The sequence below is a fragment of the Pteronotus mesoamericanus genome, unplaced genomic scaffold, assembly GCF_021234165.1.
Source record: "Pteronotus mesoamericanus isolate MK-2021 breed Mesoamerican mustached bat unplaced genomic scaffold, CSHL_Meso_final contig_24, whole genome shotgun sequence".
Taxonomy (NCBI): Eukaryota; Metazoa; Chordata; class Mammalia; order Chiroptera; family Mormoopidae; genus Pteronotus; species Pteronotus mesoamericanus.
Window position 1 is genome coordinate 5,787,434 of NW_026555100.1, and position 25,361 is coordinate 5,812,794.

General features: G+C 38.2%; 1 protein-coding gene across 4 annotated transcripts in view; it reads left to right on the plus strand.

Annotated features, from left to right (window-relative positions):
• The window catches only part of ANXA7 (annexin A7), a 31,600-nt gene extending 21,016 nt beyond the window's left edge, over window positions 1-10,584 (plus strand). For all 4 annotated transcript variants that reach the window (XM_054572608.1, XM_054572606.1, XM_054572609.1 and 1 more), the window contains 8 exons: window positions 888-990; window positions 1,192-1,286; window positions 4,077-4,190; window positions 4,441-4,611; window positions 7,072-7,242; window positions 7,322-7,397; window positions 8,513-8,625; window positions 10,166-10,584. In XM_054572608.1, coding sequence (XP_054428583.1) covers window positions 888-990; window positions 1,192-1,286; window positions 4,077-4,190; window positions 4,441-4,611; window positions 7,072-7,242; window positions 7,322-7,397; window positions 8,513-8,625; window positions 10,166-10,288 — 966 coding nt within the window. In that variant the 3' untranslated portion in view covers window positions 10,289-10,584. The remainder of the gene's footprint in view (window positions 1-887; window positions 991-1,191; window positions 1,287-4,076; window positions 4,191-4,440; window positions 4,612-7,071; window positions 7,243-7,321; window positions 7,398-8,512; window positions 8,626-10,165) is intronic.
• The last annotated feature ends 14,777 nt before the right edge of the window (window positions 10,585-25,361 follow it).

The window sequence follows — 25,361 nt, forward strand, 5'->3', positions numbered from 1 at the left end:
ATGTCTAATAATCAGGGCTCATAGAGGAAAGAAGAGATATTAACAAAATTATATAGCTTATTGAAAAGTTCATTGGGCAACTCAATGTTCTACTTTACTAAAGCCATTATTATATTATTGTCTTTAAATCAAACACTGCCACTCATTTCACACTATCCAGGAATCATCTCTTTTTTTCCTCCTATTCTACCAAGCAGGAATTTCCAAGTGGAATTAGAAGTTTCTCAATCTTCTTATAGTGAGATTCAAGGACATTATATAGCCCCTGATTATTCTTGATCCTTGGTATCATCTTCCATTCCTCTCCTTGCCTCAAAGCATATCCTATATCCCAAGGAAGTCCAAGGAATACCAACTGGGATTCAAGGCATAGGAAGCGTATGACTAATTTCACAAGTTTAACTAGTGTCCTGAAAGTTTGGTGTCTGACTGTCTGTTGGGAGGATGGAGATATGTCTTTCCTGCCTATTCCAGAATTAGCTTATAATGAAATGCTTATGTCCTTGTCCTAAAACCCAAATACTGACCTCTTTGCTTAACAGTTTTGACTGGGGAAGTTTTGAGTTGTTGTCTTGCCAGCAAAGAATCCTAACTTGGATTTTTGTTTTTATTTTTTGAATTTTTATGAGCTTATCTGAGCCAAACTTGAGGACTTATGCCTGAGAACAAGATTTCAAATGCTTCTTTGATTTTTATTTTAAATTTTTTTTTTTAATTAAAGAAGGTGAAAATTTTTTCATATTCTTTTTTTTTCTAATTTTATTGAGATATAATTGACATTAACATTGTATTAGTTTTAGGTGTACAATATGGTGATTTTGTATCTGTATATATTGTGAAATAATTGGCACAATAACTGACTTGGGTTTTATGCCTCTTGTTCTCAGCCTGCCGCAATGACTCAGGGAACTCAAGGAACAATTCGACCAGCTGCCAACTTCGATGCTATGAGAGATGCAGAAATACTTCGTAAAGCCATGAAGGGTTTTGGTAAGGAAAATAGAATTTTGTCTTACTTATAATAAGTTTAAGTGATTAAAGTAAAAATAAGCTTTATATCATAAACCAAGTTTATGTGTCAGCCTGTGTGCACCTACCTCAATTTAATATGGCACCAGGTATCTTTAAGCATCTAAGAGATGTCCTAAAGGAGTACCCAACCACAGCCTTAAACGTGTGTGATTCTTTCAGGGACAGACGAACAGGCAATTGTGGATGTTGTGGCCAACCGTTCCAACGATCAAAGGCAAAAAATTAAAGCAGCTTTTAAGACCATGTATGGAAAGGTATTTTTTTTTTTTCCCTTGAGTGAGCATGAACAGAGCCTGTAGACCCTGCATTCACGTCAGGTTGGATATTACTATATCAGTACTGATGGAACAAAATAGGTGCAGCTACATTTCAGAGACTCCAGGAGTGGTATATTTATTATTTTTTTTAATGTTAAAAGCCTTTCTAATTCTAGAGTACTTCTTGATCTTGTGGTTATACCTTATACTATGTCTGGTGTGTGATAGATGTTCAGTAGAAAGTAGACCACAGTCATGATCAGCAACTTGGTTCTCAGTCTTCTCCTTACAGTGGGATTCAAGGACTCCTTATAGAGCCCCACTTATTCTTGGTCCTTGGCATCATCTTCTGCTCCTCTCCCTCCCTCTAAACATACCCTCTGTTTACAATCATATGGGACTTCTTGCCATCATCTGCACACATCATGATCTTTTATATGTCTGTGCTTGGTATATGTGCTCTTGGCCTAGAGCATCTTTTTCTCTTTTCTGCACAGCGAACAACTTCAGGATTTGGCTTAAATTGGCTCCCCAGTAAAGTTTCTCTCATTGCTCTGGACAGAATTTAGCTATTTCTTCCACTGTGGTCCCACAGCACTTTGTAAAACCTCTACTATAACTAATCTCACTGTCCACTCCCCAAAACTCCGAGCCCCCTCGGGCAAACCATGTTGTTCATATTTATCTTTGCACTGTATTTATAGTACCAAGTCCAGGAACAATAACAAGTATCCACTTAGTAAATATTTGTTGAATGGATGACCTGTGACTAAAACTAACAAGATTCTATGGCTAAAAGGTGCCATCGCTGCTCAGCTATAAAGGGAAAACTGAGTAGCATTCATTTGCCACTTACCTGGGAATCCTGAAAGTGTCTTAACATCCTCTGGATGCAGTTTACTCTTCTCAGAATGGGAGTAGAAGTGCAGCTGTTGGTCCCACTTTGCCTATTCTACTCCGCCTTTCCCTCTCTGTCCAGCCCAGATCCACATCTTTAGTCTCAAGGTTGATTAAACAACACAAATGCTATATTTCCTTAGAGCTTAATGTCAGACTTACTTCTCTCATAAAAATACATTCCATATTATGAATTTCTTTAGTTCATAGACAGTCTATGCTACATAGACGCCATTCTGAATTTTCTCATATATCACTTTAGAATTAAAACTAAATTCACAGCTTATTTTCCTTATCCCCCATCCAACTTTTCTCTTAAATTCCTGTTATTTCATAAAAATACTGTTCTTCTAGGCTGCCGTGGTCTTCTCCGATTCCTATTCTTTATCAGTCAGTCAGTGAATATTTATTCAGTGCCTACTGTATGCCTGGCATTGCCTTGTTCTAGCAACTGGTTACTGACTGTCTTATTGATGTAGTCTTTAAAGGGGCTCTTTAAAAATGTGTTTTCTACCTTTATAATTTTCTAAAATAATTTTAATTTTTCAGTTACAGTTCACATACAATATTATATTAGTTTCAGGTGCACATGTAGTGATTAGACATTTATTTAACTTATGATGGGATCATGCTGATCAGACTAGTACCCCTCTGACACCCTACATAGTTTTTACAATATTATTGACTTTTATTCCTTATACTATACTTTATATCCCATGACTGTTTTTTAACTTCTGAACTTATACTTCTTACTCTCTTTCCCCTTATTCACGCACTTCCATTGCCACCACTGAATTCCAGGCCTTTATTACTTCTCACCTAAATATTCCAGTAGCTTAAATGTTCCCATAGCTTTTTTTGTCATCATAATCCACACTGCCTATTGTTGACACAACAATGCCATTTTCTTGCATAGAAGTTTCCAGTGGCTCCTCCAGCATGCAGAATCTAATTCACATTCTTTAGCCTGGTATCCAAGGTAATAACCCAAACAGATAGTTAAAACTTTGATTTACTAATCTGTGAAAACATTCCCGTCTAACAAAACTGGTTGTCTTATTGTTCCATTGAACAAGCTTTGCTTATCCTTGCCTCTATACTGATGATTCTCAACCTTAGCTGATCATGATCTCCTTTAGAACTTAAAAACACATGCAGAGGAGCATTTGAGACCTTGCTTCCCAGCACGTGACGTCAGTTTGGCTCATATGAGCTATTATAAAAATTTTTAAAAAGAAAAAAAACATGCAAAATAAGAGTATTCTTCCTCAACATCAGTGTTTGTGTTGTAGTTGTTGTTGGAGTGTTTTTTGTTTTTGTTTTTAAGAAAAATTCCACAGATAATTTTACTGCTAATTTTTATATACTCTTCAGGATCTGGACTAAAAGCTTTCTCTGTATCCTGTAGCCTACATTAACTTGTTTGTTTCAACTTTTTCTGTTTATTTCTGTGCTACTTACTCATCTGGTGCTGGAGTACAGGCTGCCTTATCTCTTTTTAGATGTTTATCTTTTTATTTTTTCCCCATGGTGAGGATTTCTACTTCCTCATAGAACAAGAACAGTTTCTTATACTAATAAATAACTTTCTCATTTTGTTCATTTGAGTTTTTCTTTGTTTCATGAATTGCTTGTCATTGTACCTGATAGAGTGATGGAACTAGAGTAAGAATTTATTTAAGTGTTTATTGATAGAATGAATAAAATACATTTGCTTGAATGTAACATTTTAAGTGTATATATTTATTTATTTTTTAGTATATAATATTCAGATTCTAAATTTAGGTTTTCAAAAAGAAATTCCATTTCATTTTCCATGTTTTCCTTTAAAAACTTAAGCAACAAAATTTGGAGAGCATGTATACTTAGTTTGTACTTGTAATTAAACAGGATTTAATTAAAGATCTCAAATCAGAGTTAAGTGGCAACGTGGAAGAACTGGTCCTTGCCCTGTTCATGCCAACTACATATTATGATGCCTGGAGTTTACGGAATGCAATGAAGGTACAGTATTATATGTCATTTTCCTTCACTATTTTATCATATTTCAAAAAAACCCACAAATTGTGGCAGTTCTGAATTTTTAGTGACAACTAAACCAATATATTGTTTCATATCTCCGAATATATAGAGCTGCTCTGGCCTCTGTATATTCTGGAGGCCAACGATATATTTGATGGGACAGTAAGATTTAATAACGTTCAGAGATTTTGTTTTTCTTTTGTATAATTCTCCCTTTCTTCATTTCACATAGGGAGCAGGAACTCAGGAACGTGTATTGATTGAAGTTTTATGCACAAGAACTAATCAGGAAATCCAAGAAATTGTCAGATGTTATCAGTCAGAATTTGGACGAGACCTTGAAAAGGACATTCGGTCAGATACATCAGGGCATTTTGAACGTTTACTTGTATCCATGTGCCAGGTGATTATAGAATGAATGTCTGTGTGAGGGTGGAGAAAACGTTCTCTACTGCCTATTACCTCCTTTATTCAGCCCCCTCGGAATCTTGCCACCTTTAGGAGGGACAACACACAACCCAGTGTACCCATTTCTTTGTAGTCGCTCTTGAGATTTACTTCTGTAGATTTGGCATTTGAAGGAACCAGAAATTCACCTCTTTAAGGTTATATGGAATCAGAAATCAGTGAAAGCTGTGTCTTAGGATGGGGGTGAATCTGTATTTTTAAGCTTAGCACTGTACTACCAGTTAAGTTGTACCATCAATGAAAGGTATGCCATGGAAGTGCTGTTTGGGTGAAAAATGTGTGAGGAGAGCTAGAAATGCAAAGTGTTTCAAGAGTCAGAGAAATACTGTGATTGACATCTCCTTATTCTGATTCCCAAGATGTGCTGGAGAGGTGAGAGAAAATTCTCCAGCCCTGTCCAGGTTGCTCGGTTGGAGCATCGGCCCAATACACCAAGGTGTTGGGTTTGCTCCCATGTCAGGGCACATACAAGAATCAACCAATGAACGCATGAATAAAGTGCAACAACAAAAAATCAATGTTTAAAGAAAAAGAAAATTCTCCAAATAGGGTATTTGGAATGATATTACAGACATACTTAGAATGAGATGATGAGGGTTTATTTGAAAGAGATGATGCAGAAGACTAGCACACTGATTCAGTATTAGGAGTGACTGGCTGCCCTGCTAGTGCACAAGGTTGGAGAGCCTTGAAGGATCTGAAAGTAGGGGAGAGGCTCTTCAGAGCAAGGGAAGGTAGCTACAGAAAAGGTAGTGAGCTACATGGAATGGATGTGGAAATGAGAAAAGAATACGAATGGGTGGGAGGAAGTTGAATTTACCTACAACCAAGTAACAGAGCAGGCAGGGGAGTAGGTTAACATTTAAAAAGGAGAAGAGCCCTTATTGGTGTGTGGCTTGCTTGGTTGGGTGTAGTCCCACAAAGCAAAAGGTCACAGATTCGACTCCCTCTCAGGGCACATGCCTGGGTAGCAGGCCCAGTCCCAGTCAGGGTGCACTTGAGAGGCAGCTGATTGATGTTTCTCTCTCACATTGATGTTTCTATCCCTCTCATTCTTCCTCCCTTCCCCTCTGTAAATAAATAAAAATATTTTTAAAAAGAGAAGAAAACAAACAGGAACAGATACAACACTAAAAAATGATGAAGACTTAATATGAGGTGCAGAGTGTCTCTGTGGTTCAAGGCCCAGCCATTTTATAATGTAATGGGATCTCTTCCAGGGACTAAGAAGGAGAATGGCTTCCTAAGAAAATGGGATTGTATATGTGTTTGGATCCAAAGGCAATAACATGGGAGATTTTCTCTGAACACCGTTTCCTGTGCTATATTCAGTCATGCACTTCAAACACACTTCTACATATTCCTTGTGCCCAGCGTTCTTCAGAAGATAGTTTCTCACCTTCAAGGAACACCTCTCCATTTTTTTTCTCAGAAGGACACAGACTCTAGAGGACAGCCTTTGTTTGGGTTTGGGTTTGGGTTTCTGTTTTTGAGAGAAACCAATTGCCCATCTAAGCTTTATTCTCATTCAGGCTCAGAGCTCTCTCTCTCTCTCTCTCTCTCTCTCTCTCTCTCTCTCTCTCTCTCTCTCCTTCCTCCTCCCTCCCTCCCTCCCTCCCTCCCTTCTATCCAGGGGAGAGTTTGGTATACAAATCAGCAGTCTAGCAGAACTTGAGTTGCTTATACCTTCTTCTAAAAAGTTCATGCATCATTTTTATTTATACATGCATAATAAATACTTACTGTAATAAGATTACACTTGAATAAAGGAAAGGAAGTTTGTGAAGCCTCCATATTACATGTACCCTCCCTTGACTTAAATTCCTTGAGGTCAGAGACCTTGTGCTTTCCATATAGACAACCTACTGGCTCTCTTTCTCTAGGAACTCTAACACAGCTTGGCACAAAGCAAGTGCTCCATACTTTTTAGTTGCATTAATGAATACAAAATGGAATTAAATATAATACCTATTGATCTTAAATCCCAGCTAAGGAGAATAATAATTTCTTCCTTTAAGTGGTAGTTTATATCTCCTAGTAGAGATATTTTTCTTTTTGTTTATGTGTGAGGTGTATATGTATAAATCATACATATATGTATATAATTTTTTAGGGAAACCTTTTCTTGTTCAATTTAGCTCTCAAAGCCCTGAAAACCTTTCATTTTAATATAATCTCATTAAACCATGATCATGTATTATTAAATCCAAGGTTGCTGTGTGATAAAGTACTAGTTACACTAGTGTAGTTTCTTTGGAAATGAAAGCTAGGCATGGTAAACTTTATGTATTAATCTTTAATAAATTGTCCCTTTAAATCTGTAAATGAATAGATGGGAAAGAAAATTTTTAATAGAACTTGTGCCACTTCCAATTCCTGCCTCCTCCTTTTGCAGGGAAATCGTGATGAGAACCAGAATGTGAACCACCAGCTGGCTCAGGAAGATGCTCAACGTCTCTATCAAGCTGGCGAAGGGAGACTGGGGACAGATGAATCTTGCTTTAACATGATTCTTGCCACAAGGAGCTTTCCTCAGCTGAGAGCTACCATGGAGGCCTATTCCAGGGTATGAGTTTTTATTTTTAAGATCTTGCTTTTACTTTAAGTTGTGAAAAGGTTTTAACCCCTATACATTTTGTTTCCAGATGGCTAATCGAGATTTGTTAAGCAGTGTTGGCCGTGAGTTTTCCGGAAATGTTGAGAGTGGTTTGAAGGCCATCCGTAAGATACTTTTGTGTTTTGCTTTGCTTTGTTGATAAATGAGGGAGGCTTTGAATAGCTGTTCCTATTAAGTCCTGATAATTAATATAGCCTCCCTGGAGTCTGCTTAAACTGAGGCTGAGCCAGTTCTGTTTTTATATGCAATTCCCTATGAATGGTGGGTGGCACGATCAACTAGGGTTGTTTTGGAGTTCTTTAATCTTTATTCTGCATGTCATTCTTGAGGACTATGCAAGAATATATGGTAGATTGTAGCATTTGCATTAAGGTTAATGGAAAAGCACTAAGCAGCTATGAGTGCCACCATATAAAGTATCATTTTGAGTCACACACTCTACCCCTGCGACCCCCCCCCCCACAAAGTACTGCAAGTACTCAGCCCAAGGAGACCCTTTTCTCTTTTGAAATTAAAAACCCAGTTTCTGGTGTCCTCATATTTAGATATGTAATGAAATAGAAATTTTATTCTCATGGAGAATATAGGACTAAAGAGAGGAACACATCGGTATTAGCAATTGAATATCTTACAAATATTATTGATACTATAGTAATTGTAGCTAAATTAATAACGAACAGTTAGGATACCTCTACCAGCTGCAGGAAAAGACTTTGCTAAGTTAATTTGTTTAAGAGAAAATGTGTCAGATTTCTTATTATTCTTAAATCTTTGCTCAAATCTGTGTTTTCATTTTTATATCAGAGTATATCTCATATTCTTCTCTGGAAAGTAATGTGTTTGCCTTCTAGAATTCAGAATTCATTATTGATTTTCTTGAAAGATACTACTAGGGCACAGTTGCTACACATCTTCTCAATGGAAGGGGGAAAATGTAAATAATTAAGCTATTACATCTTTGGAGTGAAAGTGGGTTTTATCGGGGGGGGGGGGGGGGGGCAGAGGGAATCATTTAGAATTGAAAGTAGCCTGTGTGGTGCACCAGACATAAAGATGGATGCTGAGGAAAGTCTAGGGGGCTATTTTCAACTCACATCAGATTTCTGAGATGATTACTTAGAAAATGATCAAAGGCAGGTTAGAAGCAATCAGTGAAGCTGGAGCGTGGACGCCATTGTCAAGTCATGATTCTGTGTCTGAAGCATCTCTTAACTTGCAGTGCAGTGTGCCCTCAACCGCCCGGCCTTCTTTGCTGAGAGGCTCTACTATTCTATGAAAGGCGCTGGCACAGATGACTCCACCCTGATCAGGATCGTGGTCACTCGAAGTGAGGTGAGACTTTCTCTTTTTGTCTGATCTTAATTAATTTTGAATGTTGATTTCTTAAAAGTTCTTTAGTTGGTTGTCAATCCTTCAAGAATGATATTAAGAAAAAACTGTCTTCGTCACTGCTGGTAGTTTGTATAAAGCACAGTTCACTTTCCTCACGCCATGAAAGAGGCTCACTTTAGTGACACAGACTGTATGTACCTCAGTGAAGCATCGATACCAAGAGATTTTTCCTACCTTAGAACCTTGTGGAGAATACTAGTTTATGGCAAGTTGGAAGTGTTCTTTGGTTTTCATTTTGTTTATGTAAAAAATTGTATGAAAGAGCTACATAGATTAATCCTATTAGATATAAAAATTTCCTGAAATTTAGTATACCTTGGTAATCATAGAACTATTTTTTTAAATTTATCTTTGTCTCTTTACCTAAGTATAGCTTCAGATGTTTTCCTCTCTTTGATTTTTAAATATTTATTGGATTTTTTTAACTGAAAGAAAACATATACAACTAAATTATACTAAGGAAGGTAAATTGCTTTTAAAAAGACAACCAGAATAAGATGTTTTAAAAAACATTTTTGTATATTTGTTCTTAGACCTAAATATTTTATGCAGGATCTTTTTTAGAAATTGCGGTAAAAGCTATGTAACATGAAACTTGCCATTTTGACTGTTGTCGAATGCAGTTCAGTAGCATTAAGTACATTCACATTGTTGTGCAACTGTCACCATCAGAACTCTTTCACCTATAAATCTATACTCACTAAACTGTAATTCACCTTCCTCTCTCCCCAACTCTTGGCGACTACAACTCTACTTTCTGTTCCTATGTATTTGACTACTCTAGGTACCTCATGTAAGTGGAATCACACACTATTTGCCTTGTTGTGGCTGGTTTTTTCTCTTAGGATAATGTCTTCAAGTTTCATCCATGTTGTATCTTGTGTCAGAATTTCCTTCCTTTTTAATACTGAATAAAATCCTATGGTATGTATCTCCCACCTCGTGGCTATTCTGAACAATGCTGCTTTGAACATGGGTGTATAAATATTTGTTTGAGTCCCTGCTTTTACTTTTGCGTATATACCTAAAAGTGGAATTGCTGAATTATATGGTAATAATATTTTATTTTATTGTTTTAAGGAATCACCGTACTGTTTTCCACAGTGGCTACACCATTTTATAGTCCTACCAGCAATCCACAATGATTCCAACCTCTCCACCTCCTTGCTAACGCTTGTTATTTTCTGTGTTTTGACAATAGCCATCTTAGAACATGGGTTTTAAATGGCTAGTACTTAAAAAATAGATGAGCCTAGTACCACTCTTACCCAGTGTTTTTACATAACAGTGAATTAGGCCATTATTGGGAGATGCTAGCACTACTATGAAACTAGCTGTAAAATGCCAGTCACTTGGTTTATTGTCCCTCTGCTTTGATTATAATTAGGATCTTTTCACTATCAAAGAATAATTCTAATAAATACCAATTATCTTTGGACGGCTCTTTTCTAACCTCAAAAATATCATCTCTTACATGCAGATTGATCTTGTACAAATAAAACAGATATTCTGTCAGATGTACCAGAAGACCCTGGGCACAGTGATTGCGAGTGACACGAGTGGAGATTACCGAAAGCTGCTTCTAGCCATCGTGGGCCAGTAGGAGGGAGTTTTTTTTAAATGAATGAAGCTATTCAGAGCTTATCCTTCAGAGCAGTGACTGACCAGCATGCAGCAATATCAGCCATCATCTAACCAAGAGCTTTTTATTAAAGACTGTGTCAGGGTTGTGCTTGGTTTGCACATGTGTTTATTGCCTTAATTCCAATGTTATTTTTTTCCTCTATATACAATCAGTGTAAAGCCATATCATAATGATGTAGTATTAATGCAGTATTTGTAAAACATAATTTTCTCACTGCTGTTATCACGATACCAAATTAAATAAAAATCACAACAATCTCTAATTCTGTGTAATAATACTGAATTTTTAAAAAGGTCGCTAAAAATTTTGCCTGCCGAAGTCCTACTAGGTCCATTGGACAGTTATAATTTGTGGTGTTTCAAAACTATTACTTAAAGAAAAAAATCAGCTCTTTTAACCTAGAGTAATTTACATCTTATTTTATATAATTTAGTATTCTATACTCAAAAACACTAAACTTTCCACCTAGAAAAAAAGATTAGTGTTGCCTGTAACAACTTTTATAAAAATGATTAGGTATTATATGCATAAAAAACATAGCTTTTTAAAATGTCTACTAAAACCCCCTAAATATCTTTATTGGCCCCTGATTTTAAAAAAATGTTTATGAAACACTTTAAAATTAGTTGCAGTTTAATAACAATTCAAGAAAGTGAAGCTTGATACTTAGCGGGTGCTCAACTAATGAGTGAATGAGTCTTAAAGCATCTTCTTGGCAGAACTAAATGCAGGCTCTTTAGAAGAGTTAGTCAGGAACTCATCATTAGTGGCACGGCAGGGTAATTTCAAAAACCATTGGTTTATCCCCAGTACTGAGCAATTACTTATTGAGTATGTTGAGCATTATAATAAGTAGTCAGGGAGAATGCAATGGAAAGAAGTTTGTAATCTAGGGGGAGGTTCTAAACAAAAATTAGGATAGAAGAAAATTATAAATGTTAGACTATAAATTCTGGGGATAAGAACCCTATTCTTTGTGCTGCACTTCCTGGGACAAAGCAGATACTTAATGTGTATATGGTGAATGATTGTGCTAAAAATTTAGGGGAAGAATAGGAAATATCAAGTATAATTCAGTGCACAATTGATTTTTTTGTAAGTACTAAGACACATAAAAAGTGGTGTAAGACACAATCTTACAGAGATTGACTTACGAGGCAAAGGCAAGGTTCATGCGTAGAAGGTTAATAGGCTAAGATAGGTGTAATTGCTTTTAAAATTTTCATTGAAAAAGTTCAGTTTTGATCTAGGTTTTGAAAAAGTAACAGTGATGGGACTTGGTAAAGATGAGAAAGGAGAATAGGTATTAAAGAAAAAAGTGATAGATTTTTAAACAAGATAAAATATACCATTTACCGTTTTAAAGTGTTTTGTAGCATAATGACAAACTCGTGCAACCATTACCACAATTACTTTTTTAACATTTTCATCATCCAAAGAGAAACTTTATACCCATTACAGTCACTCATCATTCAGCCTGCTGCACAGCCCATGACAGTCACTAAATGACTTTCTATCTCTCTGGATTTGCCTATTATTGAGCTTTTCATATGAATGAAGTTAAATAATATGTGGCCCTTTGTGTCTGGCCTCTTCCAATTAGCATACTATTTTTAAGATCCATCTATTGTAGCATGAATCAGTACTTCATTCTGTTTTATGCTTGAATAGTCCATTGTTTAGATAGACATTTTGTTTGTGCATTCATTAATTGATGGGTATTGGGTTTTTACCTTTTGGTTACGAATAACCTTGCTAGGAAAGTTCTTGTACACATTTTTGTGTGGATATGTTTTCAATTCCCTTGGCTATGCAACTAGGAATCACTGGATCATATGATATCTTTATGTTTACCTTTTTGAGGATCTGCCATACTTTTCCAAAGCAGTGGCACCGTTGCATAATCCTACCAGCAATGAATGTGGTTTCTAATTTCTCTTCATCCTCCCCAACACTGTCATTGGCTATCTGTTTGATAATAGCCATCCTAGTGGGTGTGAAGTGGCATCTTGTGGTTTTGATTTGCATTTCCCTAATGACCAAGGAGCATATTGTCTTGTGTTTTTTGGCTATTTGCATTCTTCTTTGGAAAAATGTCTATTCAAATACCTTACCCATTTTTTAAAAAATGTTTATTATTTTTTAGAGAGGGGAAGGGAGTGAGAAAGGGAGAGAAATATCAACCAGTTGCCTTTTGCATACCCCTAACTGGGGACCTTGCCTGCAACCCAGGCACGGGCCTTGACCAGGAATCAAACTGGCGACCTTTCGGTTTGCTGGCCGATGCTCAATCTATCCACTGACTCACACCAGCCAGGGCTCTTGCACATTTTTAAATTGGGTTGTTTTTTTTTTTATTGAGTTGTAGTGCTATTTATATATTCTGGATAGTAGATCCTTATCAAATATGATTTGGTTTTGTATTCTTTTATGATATGGTCAACTGTGGACCATGAGAAGAAATTTAGCTGCTGAGATGTACTCCCCACGGTCACCTCGTCCTCAGGAAGGGACTGGGCAGAGGTGGGTCTGCCCTGGCACAGTCTGAGATGTGCTGGGTTTTGACTTTGCGCAGTAAAGAGTTCAAGATACGAGTTCAGGTGATTTTGAGAGTATGTTTATTAAAGCTTGGGACAGTGAAATGAAGGAAGACCTCAGTATAGAGGTAGAATCAGGAAAGGAAGTTACAGTAACAGAAGTGAGCCTAGGCTGGGCTGCTTTTGGCTTACTGAAAAGTTATGCAAGAGGAGGGCCCTTGGAGTCTAGGAGAGACAAAGTAAAAGATCCCTGAGGAAAGAGAAGCCCAGGTAGGCTCAAGAGAGCGCATACTTTGTCCAAAAGGTTTTTACTTGTTTTTCAATAGGTAAGAGTTTTAGGGGAGGTCTCAGGGGAGGGTCTCAATATGCATCAGCTTTCCAGGTGTGTCCTTTAATATGCTGATGCATCAGAATGAACATACAGAGAGGTTTGGGATCATTCTCTGGTCAGCTCCATCCGTCTCTTGGATTTGTCTGGCTCTTACTGTTCTTTGCTGCTGTCGCTATTTATTCCCCTGACTTCATCTTGTTTTTGGGTTTGGCTGTTACCTCTCTTCCTGACTAGAGTGGTTTAAGTTACTCATTGTCTGGTTGGGGAGGAGAGATGTAAACCGTCTGCTCCTAGGTGACCTTGTGAGGTAGTTTAGTAAGAAGTTAGGAAAATTCCTTGGCAAGTGGAATAGGGAAATGAGACAGCTAAACAGATGGCTGAGCAATTTACAGCCAGCTAATAAATCGCAAAATTCCTGCCCTGACGGGCATGACTCAGTGGACTGAGCACTAGCCTGGTTCAATTCCCAGTCAGGGCGCATGCCTGGGTTGTGGGCCAGGTCCCCCCCAGTTAGGGGCATGTGAGAGGCAACTGATCAATGTTTCCCTCCCTCCCACCCTTTCCTCTCTCTTAAAAAATAAATAAAATCTTAAAAAAATAAAAAGGTCTTCCTTAACCAAGGAAACAGGCACAAACAATTTACACATTCCAGACTGTGCCGAGGGCAGACCTGCCCAGGTGCTGGTCCCTTTCCAGCAACATTCTTTGAAGGTGAAACTGACCAGAGAATGACACCGATCTCTCTATACTCTCATTCTGATGTATCAGCATATCAAAGGACACCTGGAAAACTGTTGACACCCTCCCCTGAGACCTCTCCTGAAATTTCTGCCTTTAGAAAACAGATAAAAACCCCTAAGACAAAGGACCCAGGAGACAAAGGAGGTGCATGCTCTCCCTAGAGCACACCTCCCCCTACCTTTCCTCAGATGTGTGTCTGCTTTCTCCTAAGTTCTAAATGTCCCCAGGAGACTTTCAACCAGGGGAGCAGTGGGCAGTGGCAGCTTGCCCTAAGCTAACTCCATGTACCTGTCTCCAAGGGCCCTCCTTTTGTCTCTGCCACTTGTTTTCTAAGTCCATGCAGCCCAGCTGGCTCACTTCTGCTTCTGTGACTTTCTTTCCAAAGGGCCAAGGCAACTCTGCCTAGGCTCAGTCCTGTTGCTATGACCTTGCCTCCTCTATTTTAAGCCCTTCTTTTGTTTCACTGTCCCCAGCTTTATTAAATGTACCCTCAAAATCACCTGGATTCATATTGTGAAATCTTTCCCGCACCAAGTCAAGGGCCCATACATTCCAGACTGTGTCAGGGACGACATACTTCAGTCCCAGTCCCTGTCCAATGACACTTGGCTAGGGAGGATAGGGTCTTATGACTTTTTAGCTGACTGTTAGTTGCTCAACCATCTGCTTAACTGTTTCTGTTTCCCCATTCCACTTGCAAGGGAATTTTCCTAGCGTTTTACTAACCTGCCTCAAACTGAGGGCACAAATGTTATAGACAGCAAGAGTCTATTGGCCATTTGTTGACAGGGTCTCATTCCATATTCTGTAAACTAGGAAGAACCTCAGACTGAACTGTTGGTTCCTACACTATGACCTACTTGTTTACACAGTCTGAGTCAACCACTGAAGGGAAACCCTGGTTTTCACTTTTCTACCAATGGACAGACCTGTCCTGCCCTATCAGAACTGTACAATTTGGATAACTCATTTACAAAAAACAGACATAATGTAGAGCCTGGGTGGGAAATTTTGCTATGAAAGGTGAATTTTGTCTCGGTGGAACATAATTTAAGTTTTTATTTGAATCTATGCCTCCAGGCTTCAGCTCCTTTTCCTCACATAAACGCTTTTTATTCTTTATTACAGTTTAAAGTCAATTTTGGTTTACCAACAGGTGCAGCCACAAAAAAAGACACAGTAAAAGCTCAGGAAAACAATTTATTATACTCAAATGTCCTAGAGACAGGAGGCACTGCGCACACAGGGTTACATGGGAAAGACACCAGGGTGGGCCAGAGCCAAGGCAGGTACTTAGGACATAAACTCTGTTGGGGTTTCTGGGAAAAGGCAGGGCAGGGCAGGGCAGGGCACGTACTTTAGATTAGCTAGTTTGAAAAATTCAGGGTGGCTTTCAATTGCCTGGTACCTGGCCCTGGGGTGATTAAGGCAGAGAAATAATTGCCTTCTGGGGTGCAGGGCCAGATACTGGAGTACGGCTGTGAATCGGTTAGTTTGCATATCAAAGGCAAGCTCCTGGCTGGGCCCTTTGATATCTCTCCTAATTGGCTACTCCAGGAAGGGCAGTCTGGCCCATCCAGAATGGTTTTTTTTAAGATGTAGAAGCAACATAACATACAAAAAATTATATACAGTGTGGGGCAAAAGTAGGTTTGGAGTTGTTTCTATGAAAAATAATACAATAATAAATAATAACACAAGAATAAACTGTTTTGTTTACTTGCAACTCTAAAACTACTTTTGCCCCACCATGTACACACACACACTACAAATTTACAAATATTTTCTCCCATTCTGTGGGTTATCTTTTAACTCTCTTGGTGGTGTCCTTTGATGCACAAAGCTTTTCAATTTTGATGAAATCCAATCTTTCAACTCTCACTCTCTTGTTTGGTTGCTTTTATTTTGGGGTTATGTCTAAGAAACCATTGCCTAATGCAAGCTCACGAAAATTTGCCCATATGTTTTTTTCAAAACATTTATAGTTTTGGTTCTTATATTTAAATTGTTGACATTTTAATTTTTATACTTGGTGTGAGGTAGGTGTTCAACTTCTTTCTTTTGCATTTGTATATCCAGTTGTCCCAGCATTACTGAGAATAGCATTTCCCTGTTGAATTGTCTTGGCACTCTTGTTAAAAATTGACCACAAATATAAAGGTTTATTTCTGAACTCTCAATTCAATTCATTTTTCTATATGTCTATCCTTAGGCCTTGATAACAGTAGCTTTGTAATAAGTTAGAAAATTGGAAAGCATGAGTCCTCCAACTATGTTCTTTTCTATTGTGTTGGCTATTCTGGATCCCTTGCATCTCTGTATTAATTTTAGAATTAGCTTATCAGTTTCTGCCAAAAAAATCCATCTTGGATATACGTGATGAATGTTTTGTAGATCACTTTGAGGAATGAGCAATACATTTATTGTATTATTGGATGTTGTCAGAAATAAATTGACTTTGGAAATAACAAATTAGCTAATTAGAAACAAGTCTTTTGGAATATTGAGAAAGGAGTTTGTTGACATAGTGTGTCGTTTAATGGAAGTCTTTGAAACCCAATCTGAGAAATTTGCATTTTAGCCCTGGCTGGTGTGGCTCTGTGGATTGAGTGCAGGACTGCAAACCAAAGGGTCGCTAGTTCAATTCCCAGTCAGAGCACATGCCTGGGTTGCGGACCAGGGCCCCAGTAGGGGGTGCATGAGAGGCAACCACACTTTGATGTTTCTCTTCCTCACTTTCTCCCTCCTCCTCTCTGTAAAAATAAACAAATAAAATCTTTTTTTAAAAAAAGAAATTTGAATTTTACTAGAGAGATTTTGTAACTGTCTCCAAATTGATATGTATATGTAGATGGCTTAATTCTGAATATCAGTACTATTGTATTTTCTATAGCACTAAAGAGGGTCTTGTCTATGTTTTCTATATGTAAATTGATGTTTTAAGTCAGTCAAAAGTTATTTGAATGCCTTTCCTCAGAAGGGCTATAGGAATTTCAGAGTAGCCACTAATAAGCACTATAGAGGAATAAAAATAACATTAACATGGGGTTTTGCCTACAGTCTAATAAGGATCAATTCTGTTCAAGGAAATGACACCTGCTACTTATCCTTCATTGCCTACGCCTTGAAACCAAAAGTAGACCAAGATCATAAGGACAGTTCTCTAGCAAAGACTTATTGCAGGGTGGTGAGGGAGGGGGAGTGTGGGGGAGTGTGTGATATGGTAGGAAGGCTCTCAAATGCAAATTCACTCACAACTCACACTTGGGGAAAAATCCAGAGAGGAATGCCTTCCTCAATAGTTCTGTTGTTTTACTTTGAGAAACTTTTTATTACTTTATAACACTGCAACTTTGAAAAAGTCTTTTTTCTTAATTTTTATAATTTTAATATGTTTATTAACAGGAATAAAATTTATTTTAAAAATTTGGCTCTAAAAAAATACAAGCAAACTAAAAAAAGGAAAAAAACCCCTCTATTCTCTATTTAAAAAAAAAAAATTGGTTCTAGTAACTCTGTACCCTAAGCAGAGTTTTCGTGGAGCGTGATATGTATGTGTGTGTATAGTTTATATAAAATTTTGTTTTAAAGTAATTTCAAATGTATAGAAAATTTGCCAAAAAAGTGCAAAGAACTCCCATGTCCCCTTCACCCAGATTTTCAAGTAGTTAATATTTTCTTGGTTCATTGCTCACTCTGTGTATGTGTGTGTGAGTGTGCATATTACCCTTGTTATTAACCTTTTCCTGAACCTTTTGAGGGTTAACAGAGCACACTGCAGACATGATGTCCATCACTCCTAAATACTCCCATGTATATTTCCCCCAAATAGGGTCACTTTCCTATGTAACAGCAAACAACCTTCCACATCAGGAAATCAGTATTGGTACAACACTACCATCTAGTCTCCAAAGCCCATTCAAATTTCCCCACTGTCCCAACAATGTCCCTTTTCCTTTCTGGTTCAAAATGTTATATAGAAATACATGATGCATTTAGTTGCCATACATTTTGAGACTCCTTTAATCTGAAACAGTTCCAAGTCTCTAACATCCTGGACAGTATTAAAGAGTACACATCTTACTTTCTATAGGATCACCTACAAATATGGGTCGCTCTCATGGAAAGAATAACAAAAAATGATGCTTTGCTTTTCCCTGAGAGTCTCATCAGGAGGCTCACAATGTAGACTCTTCCCAACATGCGTTGTTAACCTTGATAACCTGATCATGTTGGTTTCTTCAATTACCTGGTTTTCCACTTTGTAACGGATATTTTTTCCAAAGTCATGCTAATATCCTATTGGTTATCAAACATCTACCCATCGACCATTGAATCATCCACTTTGATAATGGGTGACAAATGGTAATTCTTTGTTTTCATCATTTCCTCTCCGTTACTGAGTTGGCATTATACTGTTAGAGCTTTCCTTTCCATTTTTTAAATGTGAGTGTGAACATGTGTATTCTTCTTTTATTCAGTGGATCGTCACTGTTTATTATCACTGTTTAATGCTCAAATTGTTTCATATTTGGCCAGTAGGAGCCCCTTCAAACTGCCTGTTAACATTGCACCCTTGAAAAGTATATATATTGCTGCAGTGTGAGGGATGATTCAACACTGAGGTCCTGGTGGCTACTCTTTGTTCTCTCACCAAAGCCTCCATCCCTAGTCTCTCCCCAGGCATCTCTAGTCCACTCTTCCCCAACTCATGCCAGACTCCAGGTGTCATATCAAAGATATCATTGCCAGGATTTCAAGACGGCAGAGGAGTGAATGGAAGTCACACTAACCGCCTCCCAGAACCAATCTGGAATTACAACTAAATTGTGGAGAAATCATGCAGAACAAACAACTGAAGAACAGCGAGAGAGAAGCCTTATAACTTCGGACAGATAGAAGAATCAGCTTCAGCACAACCTGACTGCACAAAAACACAAGATGTGGTGGGCAAAGCGGCCCTCAGTCAACCAGCTGGAGGGAAGGACCCACCAAAGAACAATGAAACAACAACCAGAATCCAATTAGTTCCAGAGAGCCAACATAAATGTCATTAAAGGCATCCCAAGAGCAACAAGTTCAGGAGATCAGGGAGACTGCACCACTGAAACTCACAGGTCTTCTACCATACAAAGTCAAGAAGTCAAAATAGATAAATTTAAGAAGCAGAAAAAAAAAAGAAGAGTCTCACAAATAATGGGAAGACAAAGAAACACCCCCTCCCAATCAAAGGGAAAGGAGGAATCTCCAGAAAGAGAACTAAATAAAATAGAGGCAAGTAAACTATCAGATAGTGAGTTACAAACAATGGTTCTAAGGAAACTCAATGGGCTCACTGAGCTCAGGGAAAATTACCAAAAAATACAGGGAAACTATGAGGAACTTACTGCAAACTACATCAGCATGGAAAAGGACATAGGAACTATCAATAAGAGGCAAAAGGAATTAAAGAATACAACTTCTGAATTGAAGAACACAGTAGAAGGAATCAAAAGCAGGCCCGATGAAGCAGAGTATTGAATCAGTGAGCTGGAGGACAAGGTAGAAAAAAGCTCCCAGAAAGAGCAAGAAAATGAGAAAAGACTCAAAAAGAATGAAGAGGAGTTTAGGGAAATGCAGGACAACCTAAAATGTAATAATATCCATACAAAAGGGATACCAGAAGAAGAGGGGCAAGGGATAGAGAATCTGTTGGAAAAAGTAATGATGGAAAACTTCCCTAATTTGAGGGGAGAAAAAGTCACACAAGTCAAGGAAGCACAGAGGGTCCCATTCAAGAGGAACCCAATGAGGCCCACTCCAAGACACACCATCATGAAAATGGCAAATAGCAAAGACAAACACAGAATCCTAAAGGAAGCAAGGGAGAAAGAGGTAGTAACCTGTAAGGGAGCCCCCGGTATGGCTAGCAGCTGACTTCTCAACAGAAACACTACAAGCCAGCAGGGAATGGCAAGAAATATTCCAATTCATGATAAGCAAATGCTTGCAACCAAGAATACTCCATCCAGGAAGGCTCTCAATTATAATGGAAGGTAAAATAAGGAGTTTCCCAGACAAAAGAAGGCTGCAAGAGTATACCTCCTCCAAACCAGTATTGCAAGATTTGCTAAAGGGACTGCTTTAAGAAGATGAAGAAAAAGAGTAAGAAAGAGAGGAACACGGGTACAAGGGGAAAAAAATAAGTACCCATCAACAATAACTTTAAGTGTAAATGGATTAAATGCTCCAATCAAAAGACATAGGGTAGCTGAATGGATAAGAAAATGTGACCCGCACATATGATGCCGACAAGAGACCCACCGTAGAACAAAGGACCTACATAGAATAAAAGTAAATGGATGGAAAAAAAATATTCCAAGCAAATGGACAGGAAAAAAAAGCCAGGGTGGCAATACTTATATCAGACAAAATAGATTACAAAACAAGGGCCATAAAAGGAGACATAGAAGGACACTTTATAATACTCAAAGGAAGAATCTATCAAGAAGACATAAACATTGTAAACCTATATGCACCCAACATAGGAGTACCCAAATCGATAAGGAAAATCTTGGAGGACTTCAAGAAAAATAGACAGCAACACACTGTCAACAATGGATAGATCTTCAAAACAAAATATCAACAAGGATATTGTGGAATTGAATGATGTATTATATCAAATGGACTTAAATGACATATGTAGAACCATTCATCCCAAAGAAGAAAGATATGCAGTTTTTTCAAATGCACATGGATCATTTTCAAAGAGAGACCACATGATAAGGCACAAAACAAGCCTCAACAAATTCAAGAAAACTGAAATCATAAGAAGCATTTTCTCGGACCAGTAGGGCTTGAAACTAGAAACCAACCTCAAGGAAAACACTAAAAAACATTCAAACTCATGGAGACTGAATAGCATGCTATTAAACAATGAATGGGTCAATAATGAGATAAGAGAAGAAATCAAAAAATTTCTGGAAACAGATGAAAAGGAACACACAACAGTTCAAAACCTATGGGACACAGCAAAGGCAGTCCTGAGAGGGAAGTTTATAACTATACAGGCCTACCTCAAAAAGATAGAAATATTTCAAATAAACAATCTAACCCTATATCTTCAAGAACTGGAGAAACAGCAACAAACAAAGCCCAGAGTAAGTAGAAGGAAGGAAATAATCAAGATCAGAGCAGAACTGAATGACATAGAGACTAAAAGAACAATTCAAAGGATCACTAAATCCAGGAGGTGGTTTTTGAAGATAAACAAAATTGACAAGCCTTTAAGCAGTCTCATCAAGGAAAAAAGGGAGAGGACCCAAATAAATAATATCAGAAATGAAAAAGGAGAAATTACAACTGATACCACAGAAATAGAAAAGATTGTAACAAATTACTATGAACAATTATATGCCAGGAAATTTGAAGACCTCGATGAAATGGACAAATTTCTAGAAAAATATAACCTTCCAACACTGAATGAAGAAGAAGCAGAAGTCTGAACATACTGATAACAGCTGGTGAAATTGAAGCAGTAATCAAAAAACTCCTGGCACACAAAAAGCCCTGGACTGAACAGTTTCACAGGAGAATTTTATAAAGTATTTAAGGAAGAGCTAACCTCTGTCCTTCTCAGACTATTCCAAAACAAAAAACAAAAAACCCAAGAACAAGGAAGCCTCCCAAAGTCTTTTTATGAGGCCAGCATCATCCTAATGCCAAAACCACATAAAGACACAATAAAGAAAGAAAACTACAGGCCTGATGAACATAGACGCTAAAATCCTTAACAAAATACTGGCAAACCGCATCCAGGATTACATTAAAAAGATCATCCCCCATGATCAAGTGGGATTCATCCCAGGGATGCAAGGATGGTTCAATATTTGCAAATCAATAAACATAATACATCACATAAACAAAAGGAAAGACAAAAATCACATGATCATATCAATAAATGCAGAAAAAACATTTGATAAGGTACAGCACCTATTTATGATAAAAACACTCAGCAAAATGCGAGTAAAAGGAGCATACCTTAACATAATAAAGGCCATATATGAAAAACCTACTGCCAACATCATACTCAACGGGCAAAAACTAAAACTTTTTCCACTAAGGTCGGGAACAAGACAAGGATGTCCGCTTTCACCATCTCTATTCAATATAGTATTGGAAGTCCTAGCCACAGTGATCAGAAAAGAAAAAGAAATAAAGGCATCAAAATTGGGAAGGAGGATGTAAAACTGTCATTGTTTGCAGCTGACATGATAGTGCACATAGAAAACCCTATAGACTCCACCAAAAAACTACTCGACCTAATAAGTGAATTTGGCAAAACAGTGGGATACAATGTATTCAGAACTTGAAGACATTTTGTACACCAACAATGAAATATCAGAATCAGAAATCAGGAAACAAATCCCATTTGCTATAGCAACAAGAAAAATAAAGTACCTAGGAATAAACCTAACCAAGGATGTAAAAGACCTGTACTCAGAAAACTACACAACACTGAAGAAAGAAATTAAGGAAGACACAAATAAATGGAAGCATATACCGTGTTCATGGACTTGAAGAATTAACATCATCAAAATGTCCATACTACCCAAAGCAATATATAGATTCAATGCAATCCCTATTAAAATACCAATGATATATTTCACAGATATAGAACAAATATTTAAAAGTTATGTGGAACCATAAATGACCCTGAATAGCCTCAGCAATTTTTAGAAAGGAAGAACAAAGTAGGAGGGATCACAATACCTGACATGAAACTATATTACAAGGCCACTGTAATCAAAACACTTTGGTACTGGCAGAAGAACAGACACATAGATCAATGGAACAGAATAGATAGCCCAGAAATAAACCCATGTCTCTATGGTCAATTAATATTTGACTAACTGGGGCAGAAGCATAAAATGGGATAAAAATAACCTCTTCAACAAATGGTGTTGGGAGATCTGGACAGCTACATACAAAAAAATGAAACTCGACCACCAACTTACACTATACACAAAAATAAACTCAAGATGGATAAAAGACTTAAATATAAGTTAAGACACCATAAAAGTCCTAGAGGAAAACACAGGCAGGAAACTCTCAGATGTTCCACAGAGCAGTATTTCACCAACATGTCCCCTAGAGTAAGGGACATAAAGGAAAGAATAAACAAGTGGGACTTCATCAGAATGAGGAGCTTCTGCATGGCTAAAGAAAACATCAGCAAAATGAAAAGGGAAACAACCGTATGGGAAAATATATTTGCCAATTATACCTTAGACAAGGGTTTGATTTCCAAAACATATAAAGAACTCACATGACTCCACTCCAGGAGACGAACAATCCAATTAAAAAATGGGCAAAGGACTTAAACAGACACTTCTCCAAGGAGGAGATACAGAGGACCCAGAGACATATGAAAGGATGCTCAGCATCACTAGCCATCAGAGAGATGCAAATTAAAAACACAATGAGATACCACTTCACACCTGTCAGAATGGCCATCATAAACAAATCAACAAAAAACAAGTGCTGGTGAGGTTGTGGAGAAAAGGGAACTCTAGTCCACTGTTGGTGGGAATACAGACTGGTACAGCCACTGTGGAAAACAGTTTGGAATTTCCTCAAAAAGCCAAGTATGAAACTGCCTTTTGATCCAGCAGTTCCACTGTTGGGATTATACCCTAAGAATTCCGAAATACCAATGCAAAAGAACCTATGCACCCCAATGTTCATAGCAGCACAATTTACAATAGCCAAGGGCTGGAAGCAACCTAAGTGCCCATCAGTAAATGAGTAGATAAAAAAACTATAGTACATTTACACAATGGAATACTACGCAGCAGAAAGAAAGAAGGAACTCCTACCCTTCGCAACAGCATGGATGGAACTGGAGAGCATCATGCTAAGTGAAATAAGCCAGGGGGTGAAAGACAAGTACCATATGATCTCACCTGTAAGTGGAGCCTAATCAACAAAACAAACAAGCAAGAAAAATATAACCAGTAACACTGAAAGAAAAAACAAACCGGCAGTAACCAGAGGGAAGAATAGAGGTGGGTACCGGGCAAAAGAAGGGGAAGAGTCAAGTCAAGGAACATGTATAAAGGACCCATGGACAAAGCCAAAGTGGAAAAGGATTGAGAGTGGGAGGTGGGGGTGGGTGGGGCAGGGGAAAGTGGTGGCAGGAAAATGGAGACAACTGTATTTGAACAATAAAAAAATAAATGCATGCAGAAAAACAATTAAAAAAGGAGTTATGTATACTGCTAAGATTCCTCCATGTTATGACTGCTATGCAATATGCGATTTGGGGAATATATGTTTAGTCATTCACTCTTTCATTGATGGGCACTTGGATTGTTTACAGGTTTTTGCTGTTGTATTTTGCTTCCAAATCTAAAGTAATGTTGCATTTCAACTGTATTAAAATCTTTCATATTATCATTTATATCATCTGTATATTGTATACATATTAAGCACTAGAAGCAGCATTATTTTGCATTCTCACAATGTGAGTTAGGCTCACTTTTAAAATACTGTCTTGACTCAGCAGGATGACAACTAAGGAGGGGCAGGGGAGGGGATAGAGGGATTGAGCAAAAAGGAAAAAGGAGTCATGGAAAACAGTGTGGTGATTGCTGGGAAGAGAGGGGTATAACGGTACTAATTGGTAAAGAAAAAAAATGAACGCACGAACGGTCTTATCTGCATTTTTCAAGGAGAGATTTAAAAGACCTGCTTTCAAAATCATTTAATAAGGGCCTTATTTTTAAATAAATTTCCTTTTGGCTTTTTCCCCCTACTTATCGAGGGATATTGAAAGGGTTGAGAAAGCACAACTGAAAGGTGGAAAACCTGCACGTAACTAAAACTTTTTGCCAAGGGCAAAGGCCGCCCGTGAAGACAGAGGCTCCCTTAACCAGCACTGAGCCCCGGGCGCGCTCCGTTACCGCAGCGCAGGCGCAGGAGCGCCTCTCTGACCCCCACGTTTTCTACCTCGAAAACATCGCGAGCATTGGAAACACTTGCGGTAATTGCAGAAACTAGGTTCTCGCGAGAGTAATTGGTTGCTATAGTTGCGATAAACACATCTGTGGCTGTCACAGGTAAGACTGATGTCTCTTCGGAAAGCCCTCTCTTCCCAGCCTTGCTAACCGGGCCCTGTGGCCAGACCCCGTTCCCTCAATCTCTGCTCTCTCAGCAGTTGGCCAAACTGAAACGCATCCCTGCACGGCTGCCCCTCCGTACACACCTAAACCTTACAGACCCTGCAAAGCACAACGCTCCCGCCAACCTCAGGCCTCCCCCCCAAAGTCAGACAGAGACCCCGCTTCCCGCTTGCTGCCGAGGTTCCGCGCAGTAAGCGCAGACTGCAGCTCTGTCCCCAGACCCACCTCACCCCATCGTGTCCTTCATGTGATTTGACTCT